The sequence below is a fragment of the Mastacembelus armatus genome, chromosome 4 (assembly GCF_900324485.2).
Source record: "Mastacembelus armatus chromosome 4, fMasArm1.2, whole genome shotgun sequence".
In the NCBI taxonomy this organism is placed as follows: Eukaryota; Metazoa; Chordata; class Actinopteri; order Synbranchiformes; family Mastacembelidae; genus Mastacembelus; species Mastacembelus armatus.
The window spans coordinates 27,342,585-27,367,983 of record NC_046636.1 but is presented as its reverse complement, the minus strand read 5'-3'; the positions used below and the strand labels follow the sequence as shown (position 1 = coordinate 27,367,983).

The 25,399-nt window shown below is 44.6% G+C and overlaps 5 protein-coding genes and 1 long non-coding RNA gene across 10 annotated transcripts; 3 read left to right on the top strand and 3 right to left on the bottom strand.

Moving 5' to 3' along the window:
* The first annotated feature begins 325 nt into the window (after nt 1-325).
* Nucleotides 326-2,399, top strand: LOC113128961 (prolyl 3-hydroxylase 2-like). The gene is made up of 6 exons (XM_026304584.2): nt 326-363; nt 806-846; nt 1,048-1,139; nt 1,261-1,388; nt 1,526-1,621; nt 2,008-2,399. Exons 1-6 carry the CDS (start codon nt 340-342, stop codon nt 2,050-2,052), a joined length of 426 nt encoding a protein of 141 aa, XP_026160369.1. The 5' UTR covers nt 326-339; the 3' UTR covers nt 2,053-2,399.
* On the bottom strand, nt 2,399-7,129 carry ccdc181 (coiled-coil domain containing 181). Its single transcript, XM_026304583.2, has 7 exons — nt 6,634-7,129; nt 6,180-6,265; nt 5,843-5,953; nt 4,507-5,475; nt 4,212-4,358; nt 3,763-3,926; nt 2,399-3,337 (listed from the first exon to the last, which is right to left on the bottom strand). Exons 3-7 carry the CDS (start codon nt 5,942-5,944, stop codon nt 3,166-3,168), a joined length of 1,554 nt encoding a protein of 517 aa, XP_026160368.1. The 5' UTR covers nt 5,945-5,953; nt 6,180-6,265; nt 6,634-7,129; the 3' UTR covers nt 2,399-3,165.
* An 856-nt stretch (nt 7,130-7,985) lies between these two features.
* cpox (coproporphyrinogen oxidase) lies at nt 7,986-10,988 on the top strand. Its single transcript, XM_026304784.1, has 7 exons — nt 7,986-8,535; nt 8,634-8,777; nt 8,877-8,987; nt 9,118-9,259; nt 9,785-10,003; nt 10,282-10,386; nt 10,470-10,988. Exons 1-7 carry the CDS (start codon nt 7,986-7,988, stop codon nt 10,552-10,554), a joined length of 1,356 nt encoding a protein of 451 aa, XP_026160569.1. The 3' UTR covers nt 10,555-10,988.
* Nucleotides 10,989-11,392: 404 nt separating this feature from the next.
* prrg1 (proline rich Gla (G-carboxyglutamic acid) 1) lies at nt 11,393-16,154 on the bottom strand. Of its 5 annotated transcripts, none has more exons than XM_026304786.1 (4): nt 16,080-16,154; nt 15,415-15,451; nt 14,520-14,680; nt 11,393-13,911 (listed from the first exon to the last, which is right to left on the bottom strand). In XM_026304786.1, the coding sequence occupies exons 2-4, from the start codon at nt 15,422-15,424 to the stop codon at nt 13,447-13,449; spliced, it is 636 nt and encodes a 211-aa protein (XP_026160571.1). In that variant the 5' UTR covers nt 15,425-15,451; nt 16,080-16,154; the 3' UTR covers nt 11,393-13,446. The 5 variants fall into 5 exon arrangements, with proteins under 5 accessions (XP_026160571.1, XP_026160574.1, XP_026160570.1 ...); XM_026304789.1 differs by having other exon boundaries at nt 16,072-16,149; XM_026304785.1 differs by having other exon boundaries at nt 15,546-16,143.
* Nucleotides 16,155-18,295: 2,141 nt separating this feature from the next.
* Nucleotides 18,296-25,376, top strand: tmem47 (transmembrane protein 47). Its single transcript, XM_026304791.2, has 3 exons — nt 18,296-19,240; nt 23,276-23,416; nt 23,836-25,376. Exons 1-3 carry the CDS (start codon nt 19,015-19,017, stop codon nt 24,012-24,014), a joined length of 546 nt encoding a protein of 181 aa, XP_026160576.1. The 5' UTR covers nt 18,296-19,014; the 3' UTR covers nt 24,015-25,376.
* On the bottom strand, nt 19,924-23,922 carry LOC113129071 (uncharacterized). Its single transcript, XR_003295571.2, has 3 exons — nt 23,784-23,922; nt 23,325-23,410; nt 19,924-19,993 (listed from the first exon to the last, which is right to left on the bottom strand). It is a non-coding gene; the product is annotated as an uncharacterized LOC113129071 (long non-coding RNA).
* Nucleotides 25,377-25,399: the final 23 nt, after the last annotated feature.

Genomic DNA, 25,399 nt, shown 5'->3' with positions numbered 1-25,399 from the left:
CTTTTTAGGAGGGTTAGAGTGTTAACTATTCTCACTTTAGGAACTTTCACCAATTCTTCACGCTGAGCACTTCAAGTTGAGATATTTTTAGGCTCACACAGCATGCTTAAGATCTATCCACAGATCTTCTATGATGTTGAGAGAATGTCCAAAACAAGGGAATGAGTGCCCAAAGTTTTACATATCCAATATTTACATTGATTCTGTCTATTTTTAAGTTAATATAAATTAATATGCATTAACATTTGTAGAAAACTTGATAATCTTTCAGCTGCATGGTACCTGCGGAGGCAAAAACAGGAACTGGAGCTCCTTCTGATTCTGATTGGCAGCACAATCATGGGTGCAGAATTCACAGAAGGGGTCAGTCAACAGAATGTCACCTCAGCGTTACTGTTCACATTTCATTTTTGCCTGAAAGCAGGCTGCAAGCTCTTGTTGACAGACCAGTGTCTTTTAATTGAGAGTTTTACCCAGAAAAGAACAAAGCTTGTGTAATTTAACGGACAGTTACTGGTAAGCCAGGCCACATGTGTCTGATATAGAGCAGATCTCCTACTGTGGTGTGGTGCAGCCGTAATGTGCCCCTGCTGCTGGCTGATTCAAACCAGGGGTAACAGGTGTCTGGCACAGCTGCCCTGCACCTCTGTCCTCTGATTCAACACTGACACCTACTGGTCATTTTGAGTGTTTATAAAATTGCACAATATCAAATAATCTGAGGCGTTAGTCACATCACTAGTGTGGTGTGATCCTTAGGGATTTATCTCCTCCTTCCTCCCTAAAATGTCACTTTGTCTTGTAGAATTACTGGAGCAGCACAGGTGGAAGAGAAGACTCGAACAGGTAAAAATGATCTTTAATATAACATCAAATCAATCAGCAGCTTTACAGTAACGATGGATCAAATGGAGAAAATATTGGACACAGCTTCAGACCATGTGTCTCCCCAACTGCTGGATAGACAACTGTTTGGCAAAATGTCAGTGTTGTGTTTCAGTTAATACAAATTTAATCATATTGACTCCTGTTTCTCTGCTTTCTCAGGATTCCCTCGGGAACAGATGGCTGGATGGAGTATGTTCCCATCTCAGAGAAGAAGAACGTCACGGTTGCTGCTCCACAGCAGCTAAAAGAAGGTACAACCTTCACTACCACTGCAGATGAACGGTGTTCTTCACTGTTCATTCAAACCTTTATGACCACCTGAGTTGAGATAGGACTTTGCATCCTCTCAATATTATTCTGGGATCTGTGTAGGCGGGCCCTTGTTGTATGACAGCGTGCTCCTGGTGCAGAACTCTGCCGCCCTGAATGGACGCCAGCGGGTCCTGTTGGATCATGTTATATCTGAGGAGGAGTGTGCAGAGCTCAGACACCTGGCACATGTAAAGACATTTACACTTTAAATCACTGGAACTGGTGTGGACGACAATAAATGTTACTGACTGACAGATTTGCAAATTACACTTAACAATAAATGAGAGTTTGATACTGAACCAACAGCAACATTCACTTTTTCCAGACTGTCACTCTGGCAGGAGACGGTTACAAAGGGAGGATGTCTCCACACACTCCCAATGAGAGGTTTGAAGGGGCCACTGTCCTCAAAACCCTGCAGGTACATGAACTTAACTTTTAATTCTATTTAAACATTAAAGGTTCAATGTGTAATATTTACTGTGATCTACTAGCAGAAATGGAATATAGTATTCATAAATATGTTGTTGTTAGTGTGTGTATTAGTCTTAGAATGAGCCTTTTAAATGTACATAGGGAGCAGGTCTCCTTTCATGACACCGGCTCTAATTTATTCTAAAGGTGAGGGTTGCATTCAGCAATCTCACCACTAGATGCCGCTAAATCTGAAACAGACCTATTCAACTTTGGTTCCTGTATATCTTGTGTTGTGATCAACATTACCCTGCCACTCACTACCTGTCGCTCTTTATTATTTGACTGCTCATATTACAGCGTCTTTTTGTTTTTGTTTTCTCTTCCCTGCAGTATGGCTATGAGGGCAGGGTGCCCATGAAGGACGGATGGCATTGACATTTTCTGCTTTGGACTGTGCTTGTTGCTGTGGACAACATTCATATTCACATATTCAAAAGATTTTATTTAAAAGACATTACAGCTATTATTCAGTGGTCAGTAGTTCAAAGTAATTTTTTTACATGTACTGTTGTAGCCTGTATGTTATTAATGATAATATTATTTCATTCCAGGTTTTTTTATTTCTGTGCCAGTAATAATTATATTCAAAGTAGGCAGTGCACTGATTTTTCTAATTTGGGTATTTAAGTTTCAAATAGCACTCATACAAAAATAGTTCTAATATGCTGAATAGTTAATGATCTTGCACTCTGTCCTTCTCTGTGTGAACACTGAAAGTGAAAATGTCTTGTCCCTACTTTTTTGTCCACTTTTTCTTCTGTTGTGACAAATTGCTCCGCTCCTTCCTGGACACACAGAGTACTGACAGTAAAATCTAGCAAACTGCTGACCAGAAACTTAGGCCAATCATTTTATGAGGCAGGTCACTTTTGTTTCCCTGATATTTAATTATGAGATGCTGTACCACAAAAATGTACCTGTACATGTCTTTAAATTAAAAATATATTATTCCATATGCATATAATTTATTTATTCAATATTGTTCAGCATAAAATAATACCATTTATTCATATATATCACCTAGGAATCATTTTTATGAAGAAACAAATGAACAAATATTATATTCCATATCATCCAACAGCAGGCCTGTTTAAACAGCAGTATTTTCCTCTGACATAAAACCTTTTCCAAAGTGTTACATGTCCTTGTATCACATCTATGCAGCCTGATTAAAAAAACAGTATGAAATAAATAATTACCTACTTTAGCTACACAACACTACAGTACATTTAAATGGCATCTGCCACTACGCAAAACATAAGTACAACAAAAAAATCCTGTACTCAATACATTTTCATTATTCATCATCATTTTGTTATTCTCATTATTTAGATTTATTAATGCTTAGTAGAGGTCACTAGTGTGTGTTGTGTTGTCCAGCCTGTGGATAAATTACTGTACGACCAGAACCAGAGCATTAAAATGAAGTCGGAGGATGATTTCTGACGAGGGCCTTGTGAGGCGATGCTGCGTGATGTGGGCTTGGTTTCAGAAGCGGGAGGTCAGCTGTTCACTGAACCTGAAAGCTTTGGTTTCACTGACAGTACACAACAGGTCTCGCATGCGTCGAGCACGCCGCTCCTCCAGCACCAGCCTGCGGGAGCGCTCTCGAGCCGCCTGCTGCTCCGCTCGCTTCTCCGCCCGTTTGCGCTTCAGCCACCTGAGCACGGACACAGGTGTGTTTAATGTCAGCCTCTAACATCAACTCAGAGCAAACACATACTGACTAAATGCTTTATTTGCAAATTACTGACACAAAACACTCCAGAATACTTCGAGTTTTCAACAAAAATGCCACACTTTTACAGATTTCTGTTTTGAGCCACAGCCAACACTTCCATATCTAATCTGTGTCAGAGGAAGACACTACCAGGAAGCGCCTTTCCACAAATAGTGCACAGTTTTAACAGTTTGCAACTGTCATCCCAAAAAAGAAACAGAAACACCAAGCAATATTTAGTAAAAAGAAAGTGAAATGTTACTTGATTTAAAACAACTTCAGAAATTATAACATCATTAGTCGGGAAAAAAAATGTGAAAATGCTATGGGAATCAAAAAACAATTGAGGTTTGAAATGAACTCACAGTTTGAAGGCACGCTCACACTCCTCGCGGCTCCGTGAGAGGTAAACACTGTTCTCCTCCAGCTTCTTCAGCTCCACCAGCTGCCTCTCTTTGTGCTGCTGGTCCTGCTTCCTCTGAAGCCACAGCCTGAAGGCCTCCTCCGGGTCCGGGTGTGAAGAGTCTTTCTGCAGAAGAGGCAGGAACAAATGTAGTCCCATATTTTTCATGGCACCTACATAACGTATGGGATATAAATATGTCACAGGGTTAACGGTCAGGGTTCGGGTCAGGGGTCATTTTAAAACACATATTTTTCATGTCACCTCTGTGATGTTTTTTAAATGACATATTTGTTATAGCACCTATGAGACGTATTTAAATTTGAACACATTAATCATGGTACCATACGAACAAATGTCTGCCCGCTTTACTTCCTCTCAGTCTTTATATAAATTTGTAGGAGGCCCTACCTTAGAATTCATTCTCTCCATCTCCTGAGCTCGGTGGATCCTTCTCTCCTCCTGAAGCTGCTCTCTCTTCCTCAGCAGCCAGCCTTTGAACGCCAGCTCATTCTCCTGCCTCTTCTGCTCCTCTTCCTCACGTTTCCTCTGCTCTGCCTGAGAAACAATAAATACGAGTAATTAACAATCTGCCTGTACGTGAGATATTCAAATATGGATATAGACCCACTCTCTGGGTGAGAGTTCAGAATTTGCAGATTGTTCATTAACTTCTGTTAGACCAACTGTAGTGCTTCCTTCCTACCTCTTGGACCAGCTTCTCCTTCCTCTCCTGGATTCTCTGCAGCAGCTCTTTCTGTTGGGGTGAGAGGGTGTACGTGGCCTGGAAAGGTGCCCCAGTGGCCGACTGGACCCTCCTCTTGCTGCCTGTTCTCTGGCCGCCTTTCTGGATGTGAATGGCTGAGCTGGGCCTGCACCTGGGCTCCGCTGGAGGTCTGGGGGCCAGGAGGTGATGAACATCTTGCTGACATCGGGAAGAGCCAGCAGGAGGACGTGGAGAGGAGGAGGAACTGTGGGTCTTCCTGGGGCTCAGACTCTGCTCCTTGGCAAGTGGGGAGAAGCGGGAGTAGTCACTGTAGCTGTTTGCTATAGGAGGGAGAAGCCCCTGACTCTCCACCTCTTTCAGGCTGACTAGATCAAACTTCCCATCCTTTTCTACAAGGACTCGGCCCTCCTTCGTCCCTTGGCCTCCCTCACTGCTCTCGGCGGCATATTCTCCCCTAGAGGAAAGTTTGAGCTTGGATAACTTTCCTGACACTTCGGTCTCTGTGTCCTTGTTGCCCTTTGCCTCTTCCACTTCACCAGGGTTGTCATCTTTATCAAACTCCAGTGAAGGCACCACCAGGTCAACCAGCATCTCTTTAAAATGAAGCCGCCTGTGCCTCGTCATATCCGGAACTTCCTGGTCCTGCAACTCCCGGTTTGCCTGCTGGATCTTGTCCAGGATGTATTTCTTCTCTTCGTCTGTCTGCTCATCCATCCCAGGGGGAGGAGGGACTATAGGTGATGGCTTGTTTGGACTGTCTCTGTCTGAGTCGTACTCCAGGGGCTCCATAGGTGGGGGCCACCTCTCTTCATCTTCTTCCAACTCCTCTGTTTTATTGCCTTTCTTCTGCTCTCTGCAGCTTTTATCCTTCTGTTCCATTCCTTGGTGTTCCTCATCCTCCTCCAGTTCTTTGTCAATTTCTGCCTCAACATCATCAAAGTCGGGGTCCTGTGGGGTGGAAAGGGCAGAGACACGCTGCAGCCATCAGTACAATACTTAGCAGGTGATCAGTGTGCTGGTGTGATAACAGACATGTGTGTCCTCATCAATATTGCATCCAGCAGCAGCGCAGTCTGTCACTTTATGTCAACAGTGCAGGTTTCACATGCGAATCGTGAGGTGTGCCAGCTCAGGTAACTCAAGACTATTGTCACACTTTCACAGGGTCAGGGACCCGCTGAGCACCCAGTCTGCAGTAAGTGGAGCAGCACCCTAAGTGTCCTCCTTTGTATCACACGAGCTCATTTTAAAACAAAGTAGATGAAAAGCAGGACTAGATATAATCAGTCTGCCCAGCCGTCATAAAAAAACTTACCTGGTCCTCGCTTCGGCTTTCCTCACTGATCAGCCAGTCTAGGTCCTTCTCAAAGTCGTCCTCATACTCCTCCGGGGACTTTGTGCAGACCACCTCAGTCATAGTCTACCACTGAGAGAAAATCAGATTCAGAATTTACACAGCTGCTCATAAGTGGGATACGTCAACGTAACTGCTGATTTTGGATTTAGTGCTGTAACAAATTAAATATATTATAAATAATATACAGATGACTGGAAAATATGTTATATGTGAACATCACAGATCATAATCTTTAATTTCTACTTATTATATTCATGACCTCTGGGCTGGCAAAGGCCAACACAGGTGAACATACCTGAGTGTCTCCTGGATGGAGGATGTCAACAGCTTGTCACAGAACACAACCTCTGCAAAGACCCGAACAGCTGAATCAGCACCTCTCTAAAAGAACAAATGAAAGATTTATGGTAGACCTGGTGTGTTAGGCTGCATTAGCTTGGTGGGCCTGGTGGAAACTGGTCACAGGGGTCTCCACTTGTTTTGTGTGACCTACTGGACAGAGGTCAGTACTGCAGGGTGAGCAGTGGACTCTTATTCCAGCTGGTCGCTACCATGGACGTTCAGTCTGGTTTGGCTTTTGAATCTGTATTTTGCTGTAACGCAGTAGCATTTTCACGGACTAGAACACAAAGAGCCTATGCACTTCCGTTATTTCTGCGGCTCTGTGGCTCACACCAATAAACCAAAGGCGGAGTTTGCGCCTAAAGCTTCGTGACGACCGCACTTTCAGCTACGAGCAGTGAACTCACCAGTATCTGTCCGTGAACAGGCCCACGGGGCCGGGCCGTGTGCGCAGCAACACCTGTGCACGTAAAGTCCCTGCGGCTCCTCTGAGGGTTTAGCAGACCCGTCGTCATGGAGACCGACAACACGCTTTACTACTGGCGCATGCGTAGTCAGGCGCACTCTCAGTCTCCGTGTGCGCACTAAAACAAAAACATCTCCCTTGGTTTAATATAGACCAGACGAAAAGCCTGTTACCGCGAGATTAAATTGCGAAATAACACGAGGATTAACTGTTCTCGTCCTCTTTCTATGAGATTTATTAAAGCTAATTAATTAATTAAAGCTCTGTTCAGAAAACCGCTTCTTTGTTCTACTGACCGCAGCTTCTAGCGTCTGTTTCACCGCACTGTCCCTGTGATCCACTGCAGCTCTGCTGAGCACCAGCCACTAATTTAACTGACGTACAGAATCTTGTATTGACACTTATTGACACGTATTGACAAAGAAATAACCTGCAGTGAAGACGTACAATTACCTTTATTTATATATATATATATTATACAACTCCAAAACAAAAAGCAACCTGTCACATATGAAACACGAATTATCTCATTATTACATAATGTACTGCAATATACAATATACTGCAATATACAGCAATATACAATATACTGCTATATACAATACACTGTAATATACAATATACACCAATATAAAATATACTGCAATATACAATATACTGCAATATACAATATACTGTAATATACTGCAATATACAATATATAGCAATATACAATATACTGCAATATACAATATACTGTAATATACTGCAATATACAATATACAGCTATATACAATACACTGTAATATACAATATACTGCAAAATACACCAATATAAAATATACTGCAATATACAATATACTGTAATATACTGCAATATACAATATATAGCAATATACAATATACTGCAATATACAGCAATATACAATATACTGTAATATACTGCAATATACAATATATAGCAATATACAGTATACAGCAATATACAATATACTGTAATATACAATGTACAGTATATTCCTCCCACGTGGTTGAAGAGTCATTGAACACTACGTAGTAGTTTAGGCGCACTGAACTCTGGGTCTTGTAGTTCGCTGTGGCTTTCACCACACGGAGAAGCCAGCGCCGCAAACGGAATGAACTACATTTCCCGTGGTGCCTCAGTCATCGCGGATAAAGTACACGCCCCTTGAAGAGCAGCACTTGACAGATCTCACGTAGACACAACTTCTGATCATGTTTTGAGGAGTCGGGAACTACGTGGTTACTACTCACGACCCCTACGCACCGAGCACAGACCGGGACTTTCTGCCAATGGCCACCATCGTTTTTTGCTCGGTAAACAAAGCGGCTCAAACTGCGACGAGACGATGTTTGGCTGCTCATTCAAAGCGGGTTTCTAGTGCAGGAGACGCGCTTTCCCATCTACCCTCCGTCCACACTCTCCTTCCGGGAGCGAGGTGGTTTTCCAGGGGAACGGGAGTAAGGTTTATGTCCCATGGGACCGCAGGCAGGTCCGGGACGGCCAGACGGGGGTCCCTGGCGCTCCGTGGAGCCGCCGCAGTAACAGCAGCGGCGGCTGTAACGGGGCTTCTGGCCAATGCGCAGCACTTCCAGCGCGCAGAGATGGCGACCAGAGTTTCCAGCGCCGCCGAGAAGGAGGAGGACGAGGGGACCATCGTGGAGAGGTGCCGGGGCTTCATGTGTCTTCCGGTGACCGACGTCGGCGTGCTGCAGGCGAGGAAAGGGGACATGCGTACGAGGATGGAGCTGATGATCATGGAGACACAAGCCGAATTCTGCAAAGCTTTGCAGGAGGTGGACGGTGGGACGTTCAAGGTGGACCGGTGGGACAGGAAGGAAGGTGAGGGGGTCCTGATGTGCAGCTGGACAAATTTTAGTTCCGGATGTATATGATGTGTTTGTGCTTCAATGCATCCCCTTTGTCCCGGTGCGCGTCAGGGGGTGGAGGCATCAGCTGTGTGTTGCAGGACGGAAAGGTGTTTGAGAAGGCGGGAGTCAATGTGTCGGTGGTTTTTGGAGAACTGACCGAGGAGGCTGCCAAACAGATGAGGAGCAGAGGGAAGGTCCTCAAGGGCAAAGATGGTGAGTCCTGTCAGTCTGACCTGTAGTGATACTGTAGGATGCTCCGGCCCAGAGCACTGGATGTGTCTGAACTTTATCGTGGTCTGTGTTTTCCTCCAGGGAAGCTGCCTTTCTGTGCCATGGGTGTGAGCTCTGTGATCCACCCCAAGAACCCCCACATCCCCACAGTGCACTTCAACTACAGGTACTTTGAGATCGAAGAGGAAGATGGTGAGTGTCGGTCCTTTCACACCAGCAGCTGTGTCTTGGTGTCAGTGACGCTATTGAGTAAATGAATGAATGATAACCCTTGTTTCCTTCTGTGTGTGTCTGTGTGTGTGTCTGTGTGTGTGTGTTCCAGGCACTAAGCAATGGTGGTTTGGGGGAGGAACAGACCTGACTCCAGTTTATATTAATAAAGAAGATGCGATTCACTTCCACAAGACTCTGAAAGAGGCTTGTGACAAACACCACCCACAGTACTACCCTGACTTTAAGAAATGGTACAGTTTGACTTCAGATTAGTTCCTTACGTGTGTGTGTGTGTATGTGTGTGTGTGTGTGTGTGTGTGTGTGTGTGTGTGTTCTACAGCACGTATGCATCCTGAATTCTGTGTGGATTAAACTGGGTGTATCCTCCCTGTAAGATAATGATAAGAGGATGTCTCTGCCTAAAATCTGCAGTTGCAGAAAAACCGTTGAGCGATGATGCAAGTCAGGGAATGACCATGGGGGTGTGGTTTATCAGATGTGGTTTGTCAGAAGTCCTTTTTGTTATTTTAATTTGAAGTGCAATTTTAAAGAAATGGTTTGAAGTTTTGGGAAACGCACTTGCTTTCTTTCTTGCTAAGTGTAAGTTGTTCTTTTCGTATCGATCCCATTAAATATGAACTGGGTTGTTACTGGGATTCCTTTAGGTAGTGACTGAAACAAAAAACAACTAGCAGGTACAAAGCAGAGCAGTTATAAATAGCTGATCTGTGTATTCACCTGATATGGAAACAAAACAATTTTCCAAACCTTTCTAGGTGTGACAGATACTTCTACATCCGCCACAGAGGAGAGAGTCGGGGTATAGGAGGGATCTTCTTTGATGACCTGGACGCTCCGAGTCAGGAAGAGGCCTTCAACTTTGTCAAGAGCTGCGCCCGCACCGTGGTGCCCTGTTACCTGCCCATCGTATACAAACATCTCAACGACTCCTTCACTGACGAGGAGAAGAACTGGCAGCAGATAAGAAGAGGCAGGTGAGTAAGAGACACACAGTAATGCAGGCATTCATTCTGCACAGGAGATTCTTTAAAGACTGTGGAAGACGTAAGTAAACACACACCACTACAGATGTTTCCTGTGCTGCATTGTCCAAATACCTGAAGACAGTTTTAGTGTGTGTTTTCACACAGTAGTTCAGATACTGTAAAAAGAAACCAGTGCCTGCCGGTTAGGAAGCTAAGTGCTCACTCAGTAATCCAACACTGCAGTGTGGACTGATCTGATTTATCTGTTATCTGTGTTTGTGCTGTAGATACGTGGAGTTCAACCTGGTGTATGACAGGGGAGTGAAGTTTGGCCTGGCGACGCCTGGCTCCAGAATTGAAAGCATCATCATGTCCCTCCCCCTCACTGCCAGGTAAGGTCACGCCGTCGCCCTGCTCTTGCATCGGTAACGAGCGTCCGGTGTTGCCTGGTAACAAAGTCATGATTTATCCTCAGGTGGGAGTACATGCATGAACCAGCCAAAGGTACCCAGGAGGCCGAGATAATGGAGGTGTTAAGAAACCCCAAGGAGTGGGTGTAACTTCAGCGTTACGTCAGTATGAACAAAACATCGAGGAAACGTCTGGGTTCTCTTTCCTATTGTTTTTTTTTTATCTTTTGTGAGGTTATTGTGTTAACACCTGATCACATGGGATTGTAATAATGAGACACTGCTGGGAAACTTAATGACTGAGCTCTGTGCCACTGCTGGCTGCCTGGCTACTGCATGTAAAGTGAGAACAAATAGTGTGACGTCACAGGTGGGCTTCACATCATCTCACACCGATGAGCCTTTTAAGAAGTGTTTGTCCAACAGCAGCTGTGTTCTTTCTTTTCTATGCCTGTGCTAAATCCAGCCCGCTCTGCTCGAAGCTTTCAGAGCTCTACTCTTCTTAGCGACAAACTGAGCCACTCTATATTTGTACATGTACCACTACTGCTATCAAATGTTAATAAATGTGTTTTTGATGTTAAGGTGCGTCAGCTCACAACAATGGGTTATTTTTCACAGGCTGAGGAATAATGAGAATGCTGTTCTGCCCTGAGCCCCGTTTACATTGTTGGTGGTTGTTCATTTGTGGTTAATGAGTCACTTCCTGGTTTGTTTGATCAGCAGCAAACAATACTTTGATTCTGGATCATGTTACAGAGAAAGGACAAATGTGAATCAAAGGTGAGGTGTCTCAAACTATTGTTTTTGGGAAATATCCTTGAAAATTAGTATCTGGAAAAGAATGGCTTCAGTATTGAAAAGATCTTTTTCCTGTGCGACACCTTTTGTGTTTCCAGTTCAGAAGTAACAAACATCAGCAGTGTCCTGGATTTGTAGAATGATGGATCTATCCCATCACCACTGATTTAAACTAACAAAAGCCAAAGCATTTAAAATGTTTTATTACAAATCAATTCAAGCTTGTGCACATAAAGGATTTATAACAAGTTCCCTTTCATTTTAGTGTTATATAACATGTTATTTGTTTGATAAGGCATTGCAAATGTAAAAACAGGCCTCTGTAAGTAACAGTACAACAACTGACCTAAACCAAAACAAGCTACCCCTACCAGCACAACTCACTTCTAGCAAGTTCAAGCAAATGCTGAGGTTCACAGGTTAATTCACACACAGCATAATCATAATCAGTGCTCAAAGGCTGACAGGTGGAGGAGTAGTGTGTGGCATTTATCAGTGCCAGTGAAAATTTGACAGGTATTTTTGGTTGCTAGTGTGTACGCAGCAGGATTGCATATAAAGTATGAGCACTTTTCCTCAGAGTTACAGTGACATTGTTATTGCTGAAAATGCCAAACCACTGTCCTAGTCTTCATTAAGCAGCTCAATTTGAGCCTAAACACAAAGTGCCTTCATTTATTCACAACCTAGTGTATAATAGTTACATTAGTGCCAACACATTTACTGCATTTGTGTTGACTAAAATCTGTAACTTAGTCTCACACGTACAGATTATACATGTTTATATACAGGTACATTACTCATGCTAAGCAAGTCCAAACTCTCTGATTACTCTTTTTCTAAAGCTTCTGTCTCTGATGCTGCGTATGTCACTCCACAACTTAAATTTGCCGTCAAGCTGCAAACCTGCTTGAACAGTCCTCCTCTCTACATCAGCACAGCAAAAGACCCTGCACCTCCAGAATATCAACCAGTCCATTTGCTTTAGCAAGAAAGTGTGGGTAAGGATTTTCAGTTAAAGCAGACTGAGCAACTGTCAACAGCCCAAAGATGGACATGGACCAGTGAGCACCGTCAACAAATGGTTCAGTGCCAGATCCAACCACGGGTGTAGTGACCAAGCTGCATGCATTCCTAAAACATAAGCACACTGACACATATTCACACAATGTATTTCAGCACCCATGTTACAACTGCTGGCCTTTTCGTACAAGTTAAACTCAAAAATATTCACAAGTGTATAGTGAAGTTAGACCAATGCACGAATTTGGCAACTTGACTGTCTGAGCCTGCATTAAGCAATTTGTGACATGTCAACAGTGAGTCAAACTACTGTTAAGTGGAATAGTCAGCACAGGTTTGGCCTTTGTTTCAGTTCTTTGGCCTAAAGATGTAATGTTGGGTCTCAGTGCTCTTTTTAACTGCTATATAAAACTGTGGGCAGCCTACACAAGTTAACAAGATCAGACAAGCTGGAGGTGCACTACCTGTCTGGCACAAAACAGCAAATATTTGATATAAATGACTGATGGAGAACATCCAAATATTGTTGTCATGAATTGCTCAACCAAAAGCAGAGCTAACGAGCAAATATTGGACTTAGATTAGTCAGCTGGTAACAAACAGTGGGATGAAACTCACGTTGCACATGATTCTATAATTGTTTGCCATTTTAACAGGCTGAGCAAAACTAAATATGTTGGTGGTCAAAATGCAATATACAAAATTGTAGGTCAAAAAGAGTCAAATTTACTCCTATTAAGGCCCAAAACATCTGTTACTGTTTGCTTAAGTCTAAAAAAGCATTGGCACTGAGCTTAAACGAGCATCGGTCCAACCCCCATATACACTATTAGAACTGTGCCCTTTATTATGGCAATCATATATATGTATATACTTTTTACACCACATGCACCTTTGTTGTGCCCGCTGGGTTAAATATTTGCTACAGTGTGACAGCACAGATGCAACTTGAAGAAATTCAGCAGAGGTGTTGGTTGGTTTTGGTATTGCATTATCATCTGCTCCCTCCTGCCATCACATCACCTCGTTGATGAAAGGTTAGTGCAAAATTCAACAGCTCTGGCTCCGGCAAAGATTGCATTAGTCCATTAACCAGACAGTGAAAAGTGTTCCTGTTTGTGTTAAATAAGGGAAGGCTGGTGATACCACAACAGTGTCACTGCCAGATGATAGGTCTTAGTGTAGGTTAGGGCTTTTCCTGGAGTCATAGAACGAGGCTTACTTTCCACGGCCACCGCTGACACTAGTGCTGCTGGTGTTGGCTATGTCCTCGTACTGCGGAGGCGGCTCGGTCTCTATCTGGATGTCTGCATGGCCCACAGCCTCCTCATAAGATGGTGGTGGATCTCCAGCACTTCCTCTCCCTGAGGTGATTTCTGAGCCTGGATAAATTGGGCTGCTGTGGACGCTGAGTTCTGATTGGTCACCATGGTGGTAATCCCTCCCCCAGTTGTCCATGGAGACCACTGACAAGACGTGGTCGGGATGCGAGCGTCCCAGGCTGGGGTTGCGCTGTGAGCGTTTGCGGGAGTGGCACCGCCACACAGTGATAGCGACGGCGGCGATGACGAACACAACCAGCAGGAGTGGTATGATCAAGTAGAGGGAGTGAATGCCGCCAACCACTGTGTCCAGTCCTCCGGGCGGACTGCTCTCTCGCACATATTCCTCCCAAAACCGCCTCTGCAGCCAACCAAAACAAAAGCCAGTCAAATTTTTGCTCAAGATTAGACTTGGGTACATTCATGCAGGCTACAGCGTAAACACAGTTTCATAATACTGTTTCCAAAAACCACAGTCAAAGTGCCGGATCCACTGTATGAACGCTGCCTATTACAAAAGGAGCAGACAACAACGCCCACACGAAAACAGACCACAGAACTGTGCATGTGCATCTGCATGACTTTGCTCTTGGCCTGTCACAATAGTTTTACAAACACATCCCTCCCTTGCATATTCTTCCTGCTGATAACAATCACTTCCTGAAGAGAGAACATTCAACTTCTACAAGCTACTTGATTTGTATCGGCCACATAAACGCTACAAAACAGCACTTTTCATGGACACTTTGGGTTTTCTGAAGTTAGAGCGGGTAGGATGAGTCCATCTGAAGGATGGTACTTGTTGCCTGCAGTCACGATGTGACCAACACATGTCCCCCTTAACTGGTTTATTCTCCTGTAACCATCCACAATGTGTGGCAGATATTTTACTGTGCTCTACTTTTCTATTCCTGTGTGTATTTGGTCTTCACGAGCGGAGCAATTGTGGTGTGTCTCTAGTCCCCTCACCGTCTTCTCGTCATTCTCAAACGCCTCGCGGGCCTCCTCATAGGTGCAGATCTCCTCGCGACACTCCCTTTGAATGTTGCCCTGCTTCAGCTCCTCCAGCAGGAAGTTGGCCCTGCGCAGCCGCCGCAGCACCGAGTGGGCCGCATCCGCCGGCAGGAACACTGGGAGAGGGCGACAGGGGCAGAGACGAGGGCAGAGAATCATGAGAGTGAAAGACGTGTGAGGGGCGTGGGGGGGGAATGCATGAATCAAGATAATAAACAGAGACAAGAAAATCCGAGAGAAGAGGAAGGAGTAGGGGGTGAGTCTGTAAGACAAACAGCTCGGAGGACGGAGCGAAGGGGGGGAATTAAACAAGAGAGTGTACTGAAAGCAGGAGGAGTGAGGCAAAGGGAGGAAAACAGGACAGAGATGCAAAAGGGGAAAGGGAGGGACGTGGGGACTGAAACAAAGGCAGAAGAGCAGAGCCAAGCTGCCTAGTGCCCACATTTCTGCATAAAAACAAAAGCAAGCTTTGATTTAGTCGTCCGTCCCTGGAGCAAGTAACTGGAGGATGAACTTCACACATGCAGGATGAGAAGATAAACAGAAACTGTCTGAACACTGTCACAACATGGGAATGTTCCAGCTGCTGTCATATTAGCAAATAAAGGTCTGAGTGTGACATCGGGAACATGGGGCCACACTATGAGACCAGGACTGTAACAGCAGAAATGGGAACCAGGAACGCAGGAAAGTGGAAAATACCCCGAGGAAAGAACAGGAACAGTGTGACAGAAAAACCCGAACAGTCACATTCCTGGTGCTAAAAGATTAAAATGACTACAACAGAAGAGAAAAACAATAAACTGGAGAAGTGTTTCTAAGGAAACTGGCTCGAACACCAAACACTTACCGCTCCCCATGATTCCTGCACGTCTGGGCTGATTTATCTGCAGGAAACAAAAGTCACATCAGTGCTCTGATCTGAACAGACAACAGGTGCTGGGCCTGTGTGTATTAACACACACAGGTGTGTTAACGCACCTTTGCCTTCATATGGTCACTGAACATCGCTGTGATATCACCGTATAATCTGAAAAACAGGCGCCGTCACGTTTTCAGAGGCTGACGATAATAAAGGCATTTACATTTTGTAAACGTTTTAGGGCAGAATAAGATCTGGACACACTTTTAGTCGTAACAACACGAGACCCCGTTAACCGGGGCCCGATGGCGGCGGCTGCTCGGTGTCCACACGCATGTGAATCATCGGTAATGACAACAACGCGCCATCGCCCGTTACGTTTCTGAGCGACCGCACAACAAAAGCGGCACCAACCGCCTGTTCCCGTGGCCGCGTGTCGGTGTGCGGCTCGGCCCCGGTTAGAAACCCGAGGGGACGGCGGTGACAAGCGGCTGCTCCCGCCTCGGACTCCATTTAACGGGTAACGCGATTCCGAAGAAACGGGGATCGATGGAAACGCGTCCGAGTGACGGTTGTTAGACTTCGTGTCGAAACAGTCGGACTGAAGAGGATTCGCGTCTTTCGGTGACACCTTTACCTCTTTACCTCTTTACCTCTTTACGTCGTCGCCTCTTTCCGTGACCGAAACGCGTATTAACGAGACTCGGTCCTCCGCTGACTCTGTGGCTCCGTGCAGGCGCATGCGCACAGCGTCTGGTGCCTGGAGTTAAAGGAGCAGCCCGCACAAAAACAAAATCCATTAACATAATAACTACAACTTAAAGCACCTGACCAATACACAATCATGTTTATTTTTACATTTCTCACAACTATTTTACCCACAATCATCGTTTCAGAAATCACTCTTCTTTTTAAACAGGAATAATGTCAGCATGTTGACAAATTTCAGTCCTGGATCAGCTGGAGCCTATCCCAGCTCTCTCTGGGTGAAAGGCAGGGGTCCACCCTGGACAGGTCACCAGTCCATCACAGGGCCATATAGAGACAAACAACCTCACACACTCACACTCACTCCTATGGGCAATTTAGAGTCACCAATCAACCTGACATACATGTTTTTGGACTGTGGGAGGAAACCAGAGTACCTGGAGAAAACCCACACAAGCACAGGGAGAACATGCAGACTCCACACAGAAAGGCCCCTGATGGGTTTCAAACCAGGAACCTTCTTGCTGTGAGGCAACAGGGCTAACCACTACTCCACCATGCCCCCCTTGACATGAACTTCTGTAAATCAAACACAAAGTTAATTAAAACTGCTGTTAAAAACAAAAAAATCTAAAATTAAACCTGTAAATTTAAATCTCACACAAACTTTGTTTTGTTCATTAAATGACCACTAGAAGCTGCATGTTCCATCTGCGTACAACAAATCAACACCGTCTACCACAGATCTGTTTAAACCTGACTCTAAAGTTAATTTGATTCAAAACGTTTGTGTATAACCGTGTGCATGTTAATCAGTATTAATTACAGATTCTTCCCTAAGGGCAAAGGATTAGCTGTGTTCAATTAGGAGAAAAAAACAGCAGCATAAGCTTCTTTCAGCTTGTGTGTGTGTGTGTGTGTGTGTGTGTGCCTACCTATCTAACAGTGAACAACTGCATCATTACACACCTGCGAACTGGAAACCTGGCAAATTATGCTAAAACCATGTTTAAAGTTCTCTGGTGAAATATTTTCACTTTCACGGTGTGGAGCTTCCACAGTCCCCCTGCTGGTTAGAGCAGGAACTGTAATGGCCCATTCACAAACCCAGGGTTTACTGTAAATTTAAGAAAGGCCTCTAATAATTTTTCACATGAACAGAAGTCGCACCAACCTGACAACACTCTTAAATTGTACATGTGAGAATGTGAATGGATGAACCAGATGGAAAGAGCCACACTTGTCCCCTGTTCACCAGCTGGTTGCAGCATCACTTCCCACAGGGCGACATTCACACGCCACAATAGATCAATTACAGAAACGAATAAAGGAAATAAAAATTAGAATCTGAAGTGATAATAATCTAAGATTGTTGTGAATATTGTATTTGTGTTTAAAATACTTTAAGAATATGACAGTCCAAAGAAGGAGGTCTGGATTAAGTAACTAGTATATGGATTATGCACCTGGATGCACAGCAGGGAGCTTGTGTCCCTCGTGGACCAAAGTCTGATGGACGTCTCACAGGCTGGAGCCTCCAGACAAAAGAAACAGGAGGAATCTAAGGGAGGGGGAGCACAAAAGGGCCAGGGAGTCCACCTCCTGTAACCCGCGAAGAACTCTGATAGTCCTGATGATGGACCTCTGAACTTCTGAAACAGAAAAACAGAAGTTCCAGATTAACATCTGTATAAAACATTAGGAACTAATCTGTAAGATCATGTACAAAACAAGTCAGTTTCCAACTTGTATGGTTTCTTGGGACCAGGTCCCTGCGGCTTCCCTCCAAGAGGCAGATCATACAGGAGCAGTGGGTCCTGGTCTGCTAGGCCTCCTCCCATCAGACGATAACAGAACAATGACTGACAAAAATTCCTTTATTATTAAAATGTATAGAAAAAGCCAAGGCTGTGGTCAGAGGTGAGAACGACACAATATAAAAGTGACAAAGCTCAGACTGTTCCCTGCATTAGTCCCATCACAATGTACCTAATGTGAAATCAGGGCTTAGTCAGTCAGCAGACACTTTAAAATTCAGTTTTCCACATTAAGTTTGACTGTGTAGGAGGAAAAGCTGCTTTGGACTCTTGCTGTGAGGACAGTAAACGTACTGACCCCTGAGCTGTTGGTTTTGATGGAGCCTTCCTGCTGCCGCCGCTGTCTGAGGATCTTCCTGCAGCCAGAAGCCTCTTTGTCAAACTCTTGAGGTTGATTCTGTGGTGACAGAAAATCTCTGCTTGATGAAGATTTGCCTTTTCTCCATGAACTATTCTTCTTCTTCTTATCTCTTTTTTGCTGCTGCTCATCCCCAGCAGGACCAGTTCGAACAGGTAGGACCCGTTTGAACAGGTACCCGATACTGACAAGCTGCTGGCTTGTTAGTTTAAATAAATGGTATAGCAGGTGACCAAGTGATTGTTCATTATATTGCGATCAATGAGACTAGTGAGGAGGCTTATCGGTGCGCTCATGAGGGGTGAGGCGGCTCCGCGTCTGAATTCTTGCTTGTGCTGCCACATTCCTCTGCACTGTGACAAAGATCCGCAGCTCATGTTATTCCTTTGACTGCTACGTCAGTGAACATGGGGAGGGATGCTGTGCGGGTCTCGGCACTAGGACCCAGCAGGTGCGGCACCGTGTTATTTCAGTGATCCACAGCACGGTCCCGTCAGCAGAGCGTCGGGGCGACAGAAGCGGCAGCAGCGTCCTCGGGACTCAGGGCGCGGAGTGAGCGCGGCTCCTCATCCTGCTACCAACCGCACGGGCAGGGGAGACGACCACAACGTCACCCTGTCTCATTTTCTAGACTTGAAGAAAGAACCAGACTTCATCCTTCTTCTTCCTTGTTTTTTAATGACTGAGATACTTTAGGTAGCCGACATGGCTTCATCCGTGAGCGGCACAGAGGAGGTTCGGGTCTCGGCGTTGACGCCCCTGAAGTTCGTGGGACTGGTGTGCGTCTTTCTCGCCCTGTGTCTGGACGTCGGGGCCATGTTGAGCCCGGCCTGGGTCACAGCGGATGATCAGTACTACCTGTCCCTGTGGGTGTCCTGCTGGAAGCCCGTCAGCTCCGTGGAGTGGTCCTGCAACAGCACGCTGGCCAGCGGTGAGAGACACGCTCATGGGGTGATGCGCCAACATGTTGTCTGGAAGTTTTAAACCAGTTGGGTTTTGTAGTTTTTTTTACAGGCGGTTCACCCTGGAAATGGCAGAATTTGGGGTGCACACAGACACCCACATTCATATTCAAATGAAAGTCAGCGCTCAGGGATAACAAAGGGTCCCTGCAGACAGCGCACGTCTCATCCAATCTGTTCTGTGGCTGAGAATTATAAAACACCACCCTAGAGACTGGTAAATGTTAATTACTTTATAATTAGCTATTGGCCTGTTAATTTAAACTGCAGAACTTTCTTCATGAAATAAGAAAGTGAACAATCCAAGCTGAAAATAATGACTTTAAAAAAACTTTGTCCTTATCTCAAAGAATAAGACGCATTTGATTTTCTATCTGGGCTATTTAACCCTTCACTGGAAACATTTGCCCAGTGCGCCTCTGAATGATGTGGGAATTCTGCCTCGCCAGGAGCGGACCAGCTGGGGTTTCATTTGGCCTTTTGTTGCTCACAAAATGAGCCTTTGTGTGGGTTTGTTCACTGGCTGAGGAGCGAGGGCAGCTCAGAGCAGAGAGCTCCCCAGAGATCCAGATGCCTGGAGATTAGTAACCAGGGAGACAAGTGAAGCACTCCAGAAATGCTGATGTTCTCTATTAGAGAAACTTCTGTTCGGGGTCCACACATTCAGCTTTTCTTTTTTGTTCCTGGAAGCATTTCATATTTCCATCACAGCTGGTGATTCACTGATAAAAGAGAAATGGCTGCACGAACAGAATTAATAACAATTACTTGTGATTTCAGAAAAGCTTTTTGTTTACGCTTTGATGAAACATGACAACCACAACATTTAATACATCCAATACAACAACCCTGTGGTTTAACGTTCATGCTGATGGATCAACTGTGGCAGGGTTGCATTCAATTGTGGTGCATGTTAAAATATCATTGAAGCCCATTACAAACACCACAAATGTCAAACTGAGCTTGACAAAACAAAATGTTCCTGACTTCTACGGGACATTTTAAAGGGCCGCATTGCTTTTGTAGGTGTTGTCCAACCATAGTAACTTACTGACATACTTAATAACTAAACTTAATAATGTCTGAATTACTCAAATGGTTTTTTATCACACTTTGTCTAAAGTCTGTTCTTCAGATGTAAAAGATGGAGGATTATCCAGCACTGCATCCCCGACTACATCATCTCACATTTTGTGTGTCTGTGTCTACGTGTGGTCACATCTATGTATATATAATAATATAATATTGTTATTATTATTATTAGATATTATTATTATTATTCTATACATATAATGTTTTCCTGCCTGTGACCTCCTCCTGTGTGCTGAGTGATAGAGTGTGTTTCGTTAGTCTGGCAAAATGTTTTCTTTCTAGTCTGAGAGATGAGTAACTGTGGGTCACGTTGGCCCCGATCCTTCTCTGTCAGCACAGACAAAGTGCACTTTGGTGCCATATAAAGACATGCAGTCTCCGTGTCAGCTCTCAGCGGCAGCGGCAGCATACCACAGTGAATGCACACAGCAAACTGCCCATTTCCTCCGGCTTGTGCTTGGCCAGGCTTATTGATTTGAATCCCAGTAATCAGTTTCTCCTCACCCCCCACCCCCCAGTGTTTCCTCAGTGTCATGCTCTGGGCATTAAATAAATCCTGTTAGTTTGAAACACCAGCTGGCTGCTCAGATGTTTTGCATGTGTATGTTCGTCTGGGAAAGCACAGTAACATGCAATGTGAATTATACACAGTGCTGCCTCTGCTTCTCACATACACACACTTTGTCAAAGGTCAATTATAAAATACACTGACCTGACACAGGCCTAGGAATGTGGAACAGTCACGAAGGAGCAGTGGGTTGATACCAAGTCAGTGCAAGATGGGGGGGGGGGGAACAAAAGTGGAACTAGCGTGAGTGAGTCCAGCCCAGTCAGACGTAGAGAGGGCAAAGCATATGAATCATACATTCTTAACAATGCCTCACTGGTCCCATATACGGGCAGTTGCCCTCCCTGGAGGAGGTCACAGCACAGTGCAGGTTTGAAGCTGGCAGTGGTTCCATGTGTTGAACCTCTGGATGAAGATCTTCCTGCTGCTCACACAGCGTCAGTGTGTGGGACAGTGAGAGACATACCTGAGGCTCTTCTGTGACACAGATCTTCTACCAATGTCTCAGACAGAGAAATCGGATTAAGACTTCAACAGCCCCTGACATGCAAACAGGGGACCATAATTAATGCTCAGATTGGATCTTGTGTACAGTATCTCCTCTTCCATCTGTCATCATACGGGGCTCAGATTAATAGTTTTGGCGCTTCCTGTTCGTCAAAGCCTTTGAGCACTCACGCTCTGGCCGTGTTTCTTGCACAGCGTTCAGGATCGGTTCCAAATCTGGGATGAGATGACTTTCTGCACCCTGCTGTTTCATGAGCACACTGATAAGGCTTTCTGTTGCACACTGCCTGGGCTGAAGGCAGCGAACTGACCCAGAGAAAATATCTCACCAAGGACGAGCTTTAACAACTGCAGGTCAAGTCACTGTGGCCGTTTGCTGAGAAGCAGCCAGTGAGGCGGCGGCACAGAAAGACAAGGGGCCGGTCTTCGAGGGGGCCTCGTGATGTGAAGCTGTGGGCTGGAGAGAGAGGGTGCTCTGCTTTTTGTGGGCTCTTTCCAACATCCTGTGGTGACAGGGCCCATTTTTAAACTCTCAATCCTGAACCATATTTGGTCAAAAGTAGCTGATGCTTGTTTATATTTGAGCTGCTTGGCCCCTGAAATAAAGTTTCCCTCCAACAAGAGTGGGAACTGTATTTTAAGCAGCTTATGTTCCGTCACTTTCTCCCCACTGGTGGATGTTTTAACGATTTTCTGCCTCAATAGAGAGGAAATATTCTTGGCAGTGCTTAATCTTTTTTATTTCTTTGGCTCCATAATAGACATTACTATGTATACTCAGTAAAAAAAAAAAGACAATACATATCCAAAGTCACTGTGAACTTTGAAATATACCCTTCATGCTTTGATGTTATTTATTTTTTTCCACCCACTGCACTTAAAATTATTTCCTCCTGTGTAATTAAACGCCTTAGCATAATATCCTCTGCCTGTTTACATATAGACCTCCTGTTTCCCTGAGTACACAGTAAAGTTAGAAAATAGACCTTAATCTCTAAACAACAACATGTATGTTTCTCAACAGCCCCCACTCAACGTCTCATGACTACATATCTAAAATTCTGGGGGTTTCCTTTAAATGCACTTTCATTATGAAGGAATCGTCTCTCATCAAAACAAACAAAAATCTCTACTATGATGTTTTTCTGTTTTTGTTTCCTTTTTATTTCCTCTCTGGTACTTCAGCTGGGATAGGAAATGAGACTGAGTTATTTCCAGTTGGGTGATTTTGGAGTAAATCTAAATAAAAAGCTGAGAATGCTGCTGAGCTGGCATCAGCCAAAAAGGAAGGATATTATCATCTATCACTGTCAGTATCACCTCACAGAGTCAGTTTGGGATCTGTTACTGAATGCCTGAAATCTGTGCATGTTTGTTTATTTCTTCTCTGCCAGAAACTGGTGTGATTGGATTGAGGGTTATTCACCACATGGTTCACATTCTTCTTCTGCCACTGGCTCACATCAAAACATTAAGAGGCATCCCAGCTTCTCACACAATGCACGAGTCTTCGTCTCAGCCTCTGAACCACGAATAGTTGGTGTTTATATTGTGGTAATTCACTGTAGTGGAATCGTTTTTTTTTTTTAGCCTGGCAGTGTTACTGTTCCTCCCCAATATGGCCTGTGACCTACTCTGCTGCCTCTCTCTCTTCCTTATATTCTTCCTCATTTATCTCTCCACTTTCCTCTCCCCTGTCAGCGCCGCAGACACAGCTCTCTCCACACTAACCTCGTTTTAGCTACCGATGTCACTCTCTATCTCAGGATGATTTCATGCCTTTCTTCCCTCATCCCGCTCCCTCCCCTGTCCCTGTTCGTGTGTGTGTTTGTCTCAGACTGGCAGATCGCCACGCTGGCCCTGCTGGTGGGGGGGGCAGCCCTCACCTTTCTGTCCTTCCTTGTGGCGCTGCTGTCCCTGTGCTCCAGCTCCAGGAGTCGCTGCTACAAGCCGGTGGCTGTCATGCTGTTCTCTGCAGGTACGTAAAGAGAGTCTGTTCTATGGGAAGCAAAAAAAGAAAACAAACAACAAACAACGTGAAAGGCACTGCAGTTCTTTAACCTCCTCAGACCTGAACTTTGCTTTGGCTTTTTGCATTTTAGATTTCTTCTAGCTATTTGGGGTTAGATGGAACCAATAAATATAAAAACCACATTATCTGAAGCACTAAAGTGTCCACGTTTGTGTACAACAGGTTTCAGTTACATTGAATTAACTATGATGGTGCAGACAACCAAACATGTGATGTCCACATATGTTGACGCCAGGTCGGAGGTTAATAATCAAAGTGTCTTATTGCTTCTTTCTTCTAGTTTATACAGGCAGATAAAACATATTCTACTTACCATAATCATTTTAACATCAGTGCCTTCTTTCTTCTTCACTTTCCATCTGCAGTGGTGCTTCAGGCGTGCAGCTTGGTCCTGTTCCCCATCAAGTTCATCGAGACGGTCAGTCTGAGGGTGTACCACGAGTTTAACTGGGGCTACGGCCTGGCCTGGGGATCCACCATCTTCTCTTTTGGAGGCGCCATCCTCTATTGCCTCAACCCCAAGAACTATGAAGACTATTACTAAGATATGTGAGACGAGGAGAAACCAGGACTCTGTTTGACCCATGTTCTCTCAGTAATATACATTTTCAACACAGACTAGAGCAATAGGAAAAAACAAATGCTTATTGTAATTGTCAGGACCAGAATCAAGTCCTTCAATTTAACACTATGAACTCACTGTCTTGTCTCAAAGATTCTCCTCAACCCTGGTCCACGGTTTTGTCAGAAAGCTCAGAGAAAGAAAACCAGTTTCATTTTTTATGGAAAGTCATCACTCAGATAAGTGTGTGTCCCCTTTAAGTGGCTCTCCTGCAGGTCCTAGACTTGGACAGAAAATCCGGAGGTAACAGATGGAATCAGTGACCCCATACCAGGACAAGCTGGGGCCTAATCAACCAATCAGAGCAGAGCAGGCAAGAAATGATGTAAACGTGGGCCAATCGGAATCAAAGGCTCCGGAGATGAAAACATCCTATTGAATTTATATCCTGAGGATGACAAAGTGCGGAAGACAGGGCACATCTAAGGAAATGCAGCATGCTACATTTCCCCAGAGATACAGCACATCTGTAACTCTGACCAGCCTTCTTCTTCCCGTAAAGTATAATAGGCCGATGAAAGTGTGCCAAGAAGCTCCAACAGACTGGCTTTATTTCCCCCGTCCACCTCTATTAAAACAATCTGAAGTACTGACAGTGAACATAAGCATGGAAGACATTCCACAGGCACCTTCTATATGGTATCACACTGGTGAGAAGAACGTTTGCTGGTGAATAAACAGCACAGGGGCGTTAACAGTTGCAAACGCATGATTGCAGCATAACCCCAGGTCTGCCTGCTTTTTGATAAAATTGTTGTATTATATGTAAGTATGTGCAGTAAACAGAGTTTATGCCAAGCAGACCAGCAGCAAAGAAGATGGCAAACGATCACATTTGCTGCATGTGAACGTCTGCATGATCAGACCACCCAGCATGTGTTCACACACTTCCCCATGTGATGTCTCCTTATCTTCTCACTCTATGGGCGATGGGAATGCTCTGCGTAGAGTAGGCTCCATTAACAATACAAAGCTTTTTAAATAGGGAGCGTCTGTAGTTGGGGTCTGACATACAGCACTTTTGTACTTTGCATGAACAGTGTTACAAGGACTCAAAGATTTAAGTTGAAACCTGAAGGGCAGTGTTGTCATGAGACGTTAGACCAGACGGGCTCCTGAGCCGAACTTCTCAAACCTCATTCAAAGTACGTCAAAACTTCTCCTGTTCCCTCCTGCAATATTAGTGAAAGTGAGTGTGTGTGCATGTCACTACCATTAGCTGCTGTATTTCTGATTCCCACTGGTTCATTACTAACATAATAAATATGTACTGTGGAAAAAAAAGGTGTCTTTTTTTTTTTTAGTTT